Raw genomic sequence first — 12,343 nt, forward strand, 5'->3', positions numbered from 1 at the left:
GAGCGAGCTCATTTCCTTCTGGAGCTTCATGTGTAATCTAATTCCTTCAAATAACCCTTGTATTCCAGATTTCACTCATGGGGTTTATAGCTAGTTCTTTATCATGTGATTTTTTTATTCTCAGAAGCAGTTCACAGACTGTGCTTAATATCCACAACCTAGAAATGTTCATAATTGCACTTTGAGACAGCAACCTGTTCTGAATGCCTGGATGAAGTTATTAAAATTTGGATTTGCAGCTTTTCCCAAGCATATTATCTAGGTACTGTGTCTGAAACTTGTCTAAAAACCATACGAATGGTTTTTAGAGATGTTGACCTCCACAGCTCCAGTTCAATTCCTGCAGTTCCCCAGCCAGTATAGAGCAGAAATGAAGTCACTGTAGTGGCAGAAGTTCAGCTTCAACACACACCTCTCACTCCGAGCATGAGCCATCTGCAAACAGTGTCACGCACAGAGCACATTTTGGATTGTTGGGCCAAGGCCAAGCTGGAGCCCAGGGCTGTCACAAAGGACAGGATCTCTCAAATGCAGCAATAGACTGGAGACGAAAGGAAGGGCCAGCCTGCTGATTATCCGCACTACACATTATGATATAGTGGTTTGTTTCTATTTAAATTGACACTAACTTAGGTGCTATTGCCATAGATTAAAATAACTGCTGAATCTCTCATTTTTGCCTGATAGATGCCTACAAGGCTAAATCCAAGAAGTGTCACACCTGTTCCTTACACATATCACATCAGCAATACCTGTTTATGCAAGGTTGCTTTTGTATATGTATGCATACAAGCTGCTTTCTACTTTGGATTTGAATTCAAGTAAGGGGGAAAAAGAAGGATAAAGCAAGGCATGGAGGATTTTCTAGGATAATCTGATAGCTCAAAGCACCTGAAAAGGTTGTCCTGCACACCTCCTTCCTTCAATGTCGAGCTCTCACCTACAAATTCCCTGACACTCCTCCTTTCCCCACTAGACCTCTTGCTGAGATGCTTCTATTCATAAACCAGAAAACTAGTTCAGGAAAACAAAACAACAAAAAAAAAAGATAAGTTTATTCCAGGTAAACAAATTGATTCCTCTCCATAAGAGGTCAAATGCCACTAATGCCAATGCAAATCTCAGTGTATGCTTGACTTGGAAATTAGCTGTCTAACATTGTTTCAGCTTTATTGTGTGGCTTCATCTTAAAGAAATGCCAGCATATTTGGCTAGCTTAAAGATCAAATGCAAGATCTATGCAGGGATTTCCATTCCATTCATGGCTGTCTGGGATATGCATCTCCATCCCTGAATTAGGCTGTGGGATCACTACTTCCACAGGGATTCTTTCAAGGCTGCTATGAAATTCATAGTTTGTATCTTGCCACATAAACCCAGAAAGCTTTTTGAGGTCATATCCTACTGCAGCACTGTTAACAGCAGGCTAAGCCACACTGAAATACTTCCAAATGAAAACAGTGGGGGAAACAAATGACAGATATTCAACCCTCAAACTGTTTCTGTATTTACTGCTAGGATGAACCACTTCACTGGGTAAAAATTTCACTCTAGTTTCAGCTGACAGCACCAAACAAGACTGCAGAGCCAGGTCAAATATGCCATTAAACTCAAGCAATTCTATTTTGTCTAGGGTAAAGATAGATTTTCAGGTAATTAAGAAAGAGAAATATAGCTTAATTGCATGATTGCACAAATATTGTATACCCACATGGCCCCATAACAAGACACCACAAGACTTGTAAGTTTTATGCAGATAAAAAGAGTCCATTATTAAACTTATATGTTGAGACAACTTCCTGAATGGCTAACAAGACAGATATACACACTAGACAGAATGTGGAAGAGAAGTGAACTCAACCTGAAATTAGAGCACAACACTACTAAATTCAGCAAAAAAACTTTCTCTCTTTGCAGAGCCTGTGGTGGTTAAAAGCATCATGTTAACAAACTTCAAAATAAATAATTGTGCAAAGTTTCTTTTCCCTCAATATTTAGCTTTTCTTCAATTAAATACTAAAACTTTTACTTGAAAAAGAAGAAGAGGCAAAAAAGTCTCAGTTTTCCAGTATCTTGGTGTTGGTGTTGATTTATTTGCCAAAGAACACCTCCCTCAGAGGAGGATAACTAGGATCTTCTTAATCACTTCCCATGTGTACTAACAAATTTATATTTTTTTTTTCTCTATACAAAAGACATGAACTACAATCACTTTCATCACAAAATCTTTACAAAATCATAATGTATTTTGTAAATGACTAACCGTTAGACTCAAAGAAAGGAAAAGCTACATAATGCTCTGAGACTTGATTTATTCTATAAGTTTGTGTCACTCTGTGACAGTTACATTACAATGACATTACATCATCGTATGACATCTGCTGAACTGAAAGGTTTCCTTCCCAAGGCAGAGCTGTATATGTTTCCTTTCATTTGGTAATATTGCTCCCATCTCGTTTGTACTAAACTTCATCCATTTATTGTCAGAGTGATGTGGGATGACTGCTCTACTCCTCTGTATATCATGTCAATAGGATGAGAGCATTGAAGGCAGCATTGTATCAGTGGATACATTACCTATGTTTTATTTCCTAGGGAAAAGAAGAACAATTTAAATATAGGAACTGAAATCTATTTACATATTCCGTAGTCAGTTAAATCTATTATAAATCAGCTTGGCTTCCAAAAGGGGCTTTTTGTCACACAGCCATGGCTGCTTCTCCCTGCCTTCTGTTTCTGCCAGTCCCAGTGTTCATTTGGCAAATCACATCAGGGAACAGATCCAGTAGAAAACTTTTTTTTTTTTTTCCCCAAAGCTGAGTTTTCATTCAGATGAACTCCCTACTTCAGCTTATTCATGGCTGCACAAACAGCAGTGACAGCATGAGGGAGGCAGTACAAACAACCCACGGTGTAAGACAAAGTGGGACTCACCCTTTTAGCAGCAGCAGCCATTTATCCTGCTTAAGTTCATCATGGACCTCTGGCACTAGTTAAGTGGTGCCAGTCACAATATGGATTATCTAACTTTCCTGCATATTACTTTTTCAGTCAATTAGTGGCCAATTTCAGCTAATCCAAGGTAAGCCACTCTTAACATGGAGCAAAAAAAAAGCTGTTTGGGTAGTTTATACTGTTCATTCACACTGTGTATGCATACACAGAAATGCAGAGGCAACAACAGCAACCTCTCTAGGTGATCCTATAAGAAATTTCTGACAGCAATAAGAGCTGGTCTGACCAGCCTCTGTTGAGAAAGTTCTGTGATATTGTAAAAATCATTCAGTCCAACTGTGTAGAAGTTTTATGTAGCCTATAGAAAGAAAATCCACTTGGGTAGATGTCAAAAGCTTTAGTAGCAAGCCAAAGACCATAAAAAATAAACAAATAACTCTCAGGCTGGCTAATATTACATCTTTCTGTCCACTATTCCCAGCACTGAATGAGTTAAACACAGTCTGAGACATCCTCATATAAATTGCCTAGAGTCTACCCTTTCCTCAGAGAACCGTGACTGAGAGTTTTGCTTCACTAAAGTCTATAATACCAAGATTTCAATAAATGTTCATGGAGGCTAATTGTTTTTCATTATTTTCCATAATATTCTGCATGTCTGATTTAACATTGCCCAGTTTGTTTAGAGATCTAGTTCTAATCCAAACCTGGAATTTTGGAATTTTCTAGTCAGCAGGTATTTTGGCTGCACTGACCAGAGCTGAGCAGACCCTATGCAGGTTTCCTAACTGCTCCCAGAAAAACACAGACACTCAGAATTTCTTCATCCTTGCTTCTGATGTTTTCAATGCTACCTCCAGTCTTTAGGCATCTATTTATCCTGAAGTTTTCTGAAATACAGGGTATCTACAGAGCAATACAGTAGCTGTGAAACACAAATATACCGAAACCCATAATGTATTATCCACATTTCAGCTCTCAGTGTAGTGGTTCATTTGCACTTTGGGAGAGTGCCAGAAGATGCAGGCCACAGACTGCAGTTCCTGGCATGAGCACAAGAGGAATTTTGTGCACCAATAAGGTAGCACCACATTTTCCTGCCACACTTATCCACCCTTACAGGCTACCTGATCTGCTGTCGGAACTAACTGTGCTGAGCAGCCCTAATTAATGGTTAGCCATCTCCTGTGTATGCAGGGCTTGATTGAAATGCTCAGGACCAGCGCTTTGGTTGGCTCCACTCTTATCTTACTTGAAGCTGATAAAAGGAGTGTGTCTACCCTTACTGCCGCCCCTCACAAATCCCTGGGCAGAAGCAATCACTCTCTGGCAGATTCTGTCAACAACAAACAGCAGCACTTTTCTGCAGTGTCACACCAATCTCACCTCTGGTGCAGTCAGGCAACAGCAGCATCTGAGCAGTTTTCTCTGTCCCCATTCCTATGCCCTATTCCTTGATGGTGAGGCTGTAGGGAGAAGGAAGAAACAAGGTATCAAAAGCAAGAAATGTTTACCGGCTGCTTTACAGTTCTCCCAGGTTGTTAGCTCTTGCAGTTACAGGAGTGACTTCTGATCTTGAGCAAATGGCACAGGGTGTGAAAATAGATCAGTATTTCTTCACCAGCAGCTGCATTTTAAATGTTACCTCCAGTACAGGACTGGGAATTTGGTACCCAAAAAATTCTCTAGGAGAACTACATCGACACTGCGTTTTACTAAAAAAAACCACTATGTGATGTTCTTGTGTTTACTTATCTCTGTTTATGTTTTTTCTGTCTTCCATCTATGGAAAGAGGAAACAAGAAGCTAAGTAGTAAATGACAGCATTTAAGCATCTGAATATTGTAACTTAAAGTGATACTACCAGTCAGACCTAACTGAAAATTAATATTTTTTCCTAATGTGCTAGCAAAGAAACCCTAGGACAAATGTAACTACAGGTCTTCTTTTTAAAGTCAAAATACTAGCCCCATTATACAGTTAGAGAACTCAAATGGAAACAAGAGTTGTTTGAATTATAAGCATTTTCCAAAAGTAAACATTTTCAAGTGTGGATAATATATACATGTTTTCTGAATACATGCAAAAATGACATCTCTTTTAGTTGTGTGAAACATTTCATAGTCCTAATTCAGAGCAATATCTGTTGCTATGACAGTACTTTAAAATATGATAGGTTTTAAGCAAGCACCTAAACTTTAGCATGTTTAGTTACAACAATCACAGCAGGCAGAGGCAGACAACAGTGTGAGTAATCTCTCTCTTCAAAGATGTTGCTATTTAAGATAGAAAAACCAAAATCCCTTCCTGGATTAACATGTTGTGATTTTTATCATAACACACCTTCTGTGAAACATCTTACCCACAAACGTTAGGATAAAATTCTGGCGCTGATTTAGCTGAATTGCACATAAATGTACATCAGTCTCTCAATTCTAAAAAGCATGGTACTTCAATACAAGTCTGTACAATACAATATAATCTATTCTATTATATATAGAAGAATATAGCTTCATCTAAATCCGTTTAAGTTAGTAACAAACATAAAGCATGCCATGAAACAAGATGCCATGAAGATAAAGGGTTAACATGTATCTACTAGAAAATGGTTGAGCTTAGAACAATTGGAGCCAATAATTTTGGCAGCACTGAGAATGCCTTATCCCCTAAGATTGGTGTAGCCCTGCAGAGCACTCTCTGCAAGCATTCCCTGCAGAGCACTCTCTGCAAGCATTCCCTGCAGAAACAGCCATTTTAAATCTTCGTCAATTCTGTTCTGTCCTCTTGCTGAAGACCCGTGTACTCACAGGAGATACAAAAGAGTGTGTCATCATACAGTCATAGAATGTGCTGGAGCTGGAAGGGACCCCAAAGATCATTGAGTTCCAACCCCCCTGTCATAGTCAGGGACAGCTTCTACTAGACCTGGTTGCTAAGGGCCTCATCTAGCCTATCCTTGAACACTGCCAGGGATGGGGGATCCACAACTTCTCTGGGCAATATGTACCAGTGCCTCCTCAGCCTCACAATAATGAACATCTTCCTAATAGCTAATCTAAACCTGCCCTTTTTCAGTGTAAAACCGTTGTCTTTTATCCAGAGCCTTCTCTTCTCCAGGCTGAACTGCCCCGTATCTCTCCACCTGTCTTCATAGGAGAGGTGTTCAACCCCTCAGAATAGCTCGTGGCTTCCCCTGTACCTACTGTCACAGGTCTACATCCCTCCTGTGCCGGGGACCCCAGAGCTGGATGCACTGTTCCAAGTGGGGTCTCAGAAGAGTGGAGCAGAGGGGCAGAATCACCTCTCTTGACCTGCTGCAACCATACACTGCCGGCTCATGTCCAGCTCTTCATCCACAAGAATCCCCAAGTCCCTCTTCTCAGGGCTGCTCTCTGCGACTTCTCCCAGTTTGTGTTCATGTCTGGGAATGCCCCAGCCCAGATGCAGCATCATGCACTTGGACTTGTTGAATTTCATAAGGTTCTCATGGGCCCAATTCTCAAGCTTGTCCAGGTCCCTTTGGATGGCATTCCCATCCTTCTGTTGAGTCAACTGCACTGCTCAGATTTGTGTCATTTGCAAACTTGCTGAGAGTGCACTGGACCCCACTGCCTGTGTCATTGAGGCAAACATTGCAGAGCAGTGGTCCCAAAATAGAGCCTGAGAGACATCACTCATCACCAGTCTCCACCTCAACACCAAGGCCTTGACCACAGCTCTCTGGCTGCATCCAGCCAGACAGCCAACTCCTTATCCACTGCACTCTCCATCCATCAAATCCACCCATCTCAAATCTGGAGATAAAGAGATTCTGAATAGCTTGTGCTCCAGTTGTATGATGTTTCCCACTCTTTCTGTGATAGCAATTATGCCATAGTTTTCTAATTTCACAATAATTTCCAACTTCTCTTGCAACTTGTTACCCCTGCTGCTGTACAGTTGTGCAAGAGAATGTCTTCAAAACACTCTCCATCTGCTTTAGTTCCAGGAGGGTTGACTTTAATTAGGACAGCTATCTTTGTAAATTAAGCCAGCCTTTGTTCCAAATTGAATGAGAAGTTACCACAGCTTCCAAACCATTAGTTCAGATGGGGCAAATCTGACAAGTGACCACCACAGGGACTTAAAAACAAGGGATGATAATGTCTTTAGTCAGTGCAGCTATTTCTTCAGTGAAGGTCTGACCCATATGATCTTGTACCTAGCCAAAGTGAAATTTGTACTACCTTGGTTTGCAGTGACACACTGAAAACCTCCCTCTTCTACAGGCCCCTCCAAAACAAAACAAGTTGTACTGCTGCAGTTTCCTGCCACAGCTTAAGTAAAGACCATGTACACTCAGTGGTACAAAATGTGACAATATGATGAGAAAAGCCTGTCCAGAGCTGGTTTTTTAGCACTGCCCAGCTGCAGGTCTTTTTGCTCATGATACTGAGTCATAGCAAAGCCATGTGAGTGGTCCTAGCCCATTTCAGTACACACGGTAAATTATGTCTAGGTATCTGCTGATAGTGCACAAACTCAGACTAGGAATACCCACTTAATGGCCTAAATTTACTAACAGTAAAAATTTTCAGAAAACGTTTTGAAAGGTTATTAACAGTTCTGATGAGACAACAATCCTTCTTCGAGGACCTTATACCGTTTTTTCCCAGTATTTTTAGTAGAAATCTCTAAAGCAGGTTTTAAAGATCTCTGCTGCCGAGCAGTACAATCTCATAAAGCAGATCGTGGTGGAAAACCCTGGCAGAGACAAGGCATGTAGTAGAGCTGAGGCTTTTTAACCTTCATTATATATACCTGCTCGCTCCAGTTTATGATACACCTATTGCAGTTCTGTAGAATGTTTGTTTGTTTGTTTTTCCTATGCAGTATATGGTGATACAAAGTCTTCTGTCTTGAGAAATACACTGGACCTGAGATCTCCCTGCCTTGGGCTTTTTGCTGAGCTCATGGGCCCTCAAGTCTCCCCCCAGCAGTAGGTGTCCCCACCTAGCTCCACCCTTCAGCAGTGCATGTAAATCGGGGGCTGGCCAGGGAGTTCCAGCCCGGAGGGATGTTCCTGGCGCCCGGCGAGGGCTCAGCCAGCGGTAAGGCTGGCGACTAAGCCTTACTGTAAGCCGGGCAGCTAGAGGAAAGTTCCTTTTTCCCCGCTTTCTCTTTCCGTCGGTGTCTACGGTGTGAGGACTGCCGCATGCAACAGCCTGAAGTAAAGGGCTCTGGACATCTTCCTTCTGCTCAAGCTCTCCCGGAGGACCTCACGGCTACTTCAGGCTGCAGGAAAATGTACTGGGGAAATCAGGTTAGGTAAGTTTGCTTGAGATGCCGGGAACTTTCTCTAGCCAGGGATGCTTATACCTTTTAAAAGTTCACACATTAACCATTCGTTTTAGCGTTTGTGTCTTACTAGCACAAATTTACTTATGGTTTGGGGGTTTTTTTTCTCTTTTATTTTTTCCAGAATTCTTTTCACTGTGACTCTGGTCTGGCAGGCTGTTCATTTAGAAAAAGGTAAGGAAAACTTCATGTTTCTCCCCGCTCCTCTGCGTTTTTCTTCTACATTTACAGTGTGCATTTCTTCATTACAAACTACCCTTCCCTTACTTATTTGCACTTCTTGTCAAGGCCCTGAAAAAGAAGAACGTAAAGAAGATATGAAAAGTCTCAATGCCACAGCACAAAAGCAGCAGCTCAAGAACGAAGGGACCTTTATAAATGCGCTCAGTGACATGAATCAGAGTTACGAAAGTAGAAAGCAACAGAGTTCCAGGTCATTCGTACCTTTCACTGGAATTACAGAGAGTAGGTAACATTATTTTTGTAAACAATGACATAAAATTACTTTTAAAAAATGGAATATAGTAATGATTTAATTGTTGTCCTTGAAGATTCCAGCTTGCTGATTTTCTGTGGCCACCCATTTAAATTATATCCATGGCCACTTAGTAAATGGCAATAAAAATTTAAGGTAGAACTTAAGGTCTCACTTGCAAAATGCGTTAAGGAAAAACAAGGAAGTATACTAAGAATGAAGAAGTGTTTGGCCCTTTGTGTTTACAAGAGCATCTGCGAAATTTTGTAACATTCTGTATATTTTCTAAAATTCATGACCATAAAAATGTTTATTTTATAAAAAAAAAGGTTTGAGTTGCCTGAAAGAAACAGTACTAACAGGGAGAAAAAAAAAAAAAAAAGGATTCTGTTTCCTCCCATATATATAAAGTTTTAAATTGGTGCTCAATCCCAGGAAAAGTTTTAAGTGAGCATTCCCTCTGCCTCAAAACCAAGTAACTTCCCAGTAACAAAACCTCTTTATTCCAAAATAAGCATCACCCATCACCTCCCAGTGAAAATGCCCCATTTCTTAGTGTGATTGAAACCTGTATCTGTCAAAGTGAAATATTTCACTTGAACACATCCTGCTGCTACAGAATTTGCCAGGCGTTGCTTCTTCACTGTCCTATAATCCCTAGTAGCTTGTTTCTAATCCTTAACTAAACAAACTGGGTTTAGCTGAACAAACACTTCTAACAGGCATATAATTTTATTGTCTCTAAAGACAATAAAACTAGATATCCTTAAGAGACTTCAGGAACTGGAGAGACTTGAGAGAACAAGTCAGGAAAAGGTTTCAGAGCCCCTGAGATGCATGTTAACCTCTGTAACAATTGTCTTGCAGGTAAAAAACTGAATAGACACTGCTGCCAGAATGGAGGGACTTGTATCCTGGGGACCTTCTGTGCCTGCCTAAAGCACTTCACTGGCAGATACTGTGAACATGATGAGCGGCTGAGGTAAAAAAAAACTGAGCAAAACTAGGAAATGAGTGGTGCTCTGGATGGCTATTTTCTGTGGTGGGGTCAGGGATGTACCAAATATCTCTCTTGTCGTTGACAGCAACTGTGGCAGCATTGCCCACGGCGTCTGGGTGCTGAAGGGCTGTTGGCTTTGTCGGTGTGGCTTTGGTACACTGCACTGTCTCTCAGAAATAGTGCAGGGTAACTGTGGTAAGAAATGACATTAAATCTAATATTTTTATCCCGTGGGTGACAGAATTGCCTTTCTGCAGTGTTGCAGTACTCAGAGGGTGCTGTATGTGCACTAGTTGGACTTCTACAGTGGGTTGCTTTGCTTCAGAGAATGCATTAGTGAGATATTAAAAAGCACTGCTCTTGACTGCATTGACTGTCACATAAGACACTCTCAGATATTCATAATTCTGTACAGTAGGAAACTTTCCGCCATTCTAGTTGAAGACTACAGAGGTTAAATACTTCTCTGTTCTGCAAAATCTGTACATCTGAGTTCCCGCTTAACCAGGACAATTTCTACAATTATACTAAATCCAAGCACACAAACATGTTTCTTAGATAAAGAAGAAAAAAAAGTAGTGTATACTGGTGTGGTAGAAGTAGAAACTGGTATTTCACTAGAAAAAATTGTGTCTACTTAACACACAGAATCATCAATCATCATACACAAAACTGAATTATGACACAAAACTGAATCTTTTTTTAAGATCTGTATCTCAATCTTCAGAATATTCTTGTATGAGTTTTAAGATTGAGCACACTCCACAAAAAAAAAAAAAAGTAGTCATTATCCTGATCAGTGTAAAGCAGTGCCGCTTAGTTTCCTCAAAAACACCATGTCATTTTAAGCCAAGTCTTTCCTATATCAGCCTGTGAAATTCCCTGAATATATAGTTGAATATTTTTGAAAACAGTTTATCAATTAGCATAAAGATTTAAAGAGTTGCTATACTGGTATTATTTTCCATGGAGAACTGACTGATCCAGAGTGCTCTCATTACTCTTGAGATCACAAGTAAGGATTGATTTATTTATTTATTTATTAGTATTAGTAGTAGTATTAGTATTATTAGTATTATTATTAAATATTTTCTCTTCAGTGGCAAAAATCGATGCAAAATGTACTTGCCCTTTCCACCCATAATATCCCAATCCCATCCCGTGCTTTCCTTCAGTTGGCCAACATCACTGCTTGGCAGGGTATGAAAACAACACATCTAAAGGGTTTCAAGATTCATTTGCACCCCAAGCAGTCTCTTGTTTCCTGACCAGATTCCTACTTGAGTAGCAGTGCCTTGAAGCTGTGGCTTCTGAGTTGTAGCACCAACTCAAATGTAAATCAAAACATTAGAAAGGTGACATTCCTATCTTTGTAACTCCAGAGGAAAAAAATCCACAAGAAACACTTGAAGTTTTCTGTATTGTGCATGTACGTGGCACACAGCTTGCTCATTAAACTCTTTACATGTTCACCTTGGAATCGGCCCTACTGTTCCTCGTTACAGGAGCAAAAGACATAATGGGCCTCTCCATGTTCTGTAAAATCAGTCTATTGCTTACTACTCTTGAGCTCAGTTTAAGAAAGACGATAAAGGTCCCAGCAGAGAATCCCCTGAGTAGAGACTCCGTGGTTTTTGCCTTCAGGAGAGTATGGCTTCTCTGCTTTTGCTAAAAGCTAAGTCCCTTGTTAAAGGAAGGGTTAAAAGCCGACATTCAGGCTTGAGTGCTAACCTCTTGTGAAGTTCTTCCTCTTGCTTTTGCTTGGTATTTACTTTTGATTATTCTGAGATTAATGCCTGCAAGAGCTGATAAGTGCTATCAGTTGCTCCTCAAACGATCATTGATGGGACATCTATTTACATTTCACCCCTGAGAATAGTCCCTTTGATTGGCTTTAACAGCTGATACCTTTAACTTAAGTACCTGTGAGATGTCAGAGGACTTTTCAAGTATGTTGAAAATCCTTATGTTTTCAAATTTACATATTTACTCATTAACCATTTTACTTTCTTGATTTTATTTCATTTAAGAACTGAAATCGGAAACAGAGGAAATTATCAGACTGTATTCTAATGGCTTAAGATTACAGCAAACAGTGTTTTCAGTCATTTGCCTGCTCACCATCCTCCTGGAGTTCTGCTAGCTGGCAGCTGTGAAACTGGACAAGGGGAAATACTCTGGGTTGGTATAACCCTCACCGTGAATCATACATTTCTTCTATGAAATACGGAAGACTTCTACCTGCATGTTGGAGGCAGATTAAGATGTATTATGATGATGAAAAACCAGGCTTTTATAAATTCAGATTATATGAATGTGAAGTATTTATTATTATATTATTATATTAATACTGCTATCAATGTCTGATTCTAATGATTCTTTATTTCCAAAATACTGCTCTTCCAGTGGAAGCAAACCCCCCCAATATTCTATGCCTGAAGTATTGCAAGTTATAGTTATTTCTTATGTACACAGTACAACTCTTTTAACAAATAAAACTGATTTAATTTCTGAAAACTTTATGTTTAACTTTATTTAAACTTAAAAATTCCTATCTACCATTTGTCATTATATTT

At 39.9% G+C, this 12,343-nt stretch overlaps 1 protein-coding gene across 1 annotated transcript; it reads left to right on the forward strand.

Annotated features, from left to right (window-relative positions):
* The first annotated feature begins 8,050 nt into the window (after positions 1 to 8,050).
* Positions 8,051 to 12,025, forward strand: LOC131573398 (cryptic protein-like). The gene is made up of 6 exons (XM_058827335.1): positions 8,051 to 8,262; positions 8,417 to 8,466; positions 8,581 to 8,757; positions 9,635 to 9,749; positions 9,853 to 9,962; positions 11,798 to 12,025. Exons 1-6 carry the CDS (start codon positions 8,150 to 8,152, stop codon positions 11,908 to 11,910), a joined length of 678 nt encoding a protein of 225 aa, XP_058683318.1. The 5' UTR covers positions 8,051 to 8,149; the 3' UTR covers positions 11,911 to 12,025.
* The last annotated feature ends 318 nt before the right edge of the window (positions 12,026 to 12,343 follow it).

This window comes from Poecile atricapillus, chromosome Z, assembly GCF_030490865.1.
Source record: "Poecile atricapillus isolate bPoeAtr1 chromosome Z, bPoeAtr1.hap1, whole genome shotgun sequence".
NCBI classification, from domain to species: domain Eukaryota; kingdom Metazoa; phylum Chordata; class Aves; order Passeriformes; family Paridae; genus Poecile; species Poecile atricapillus.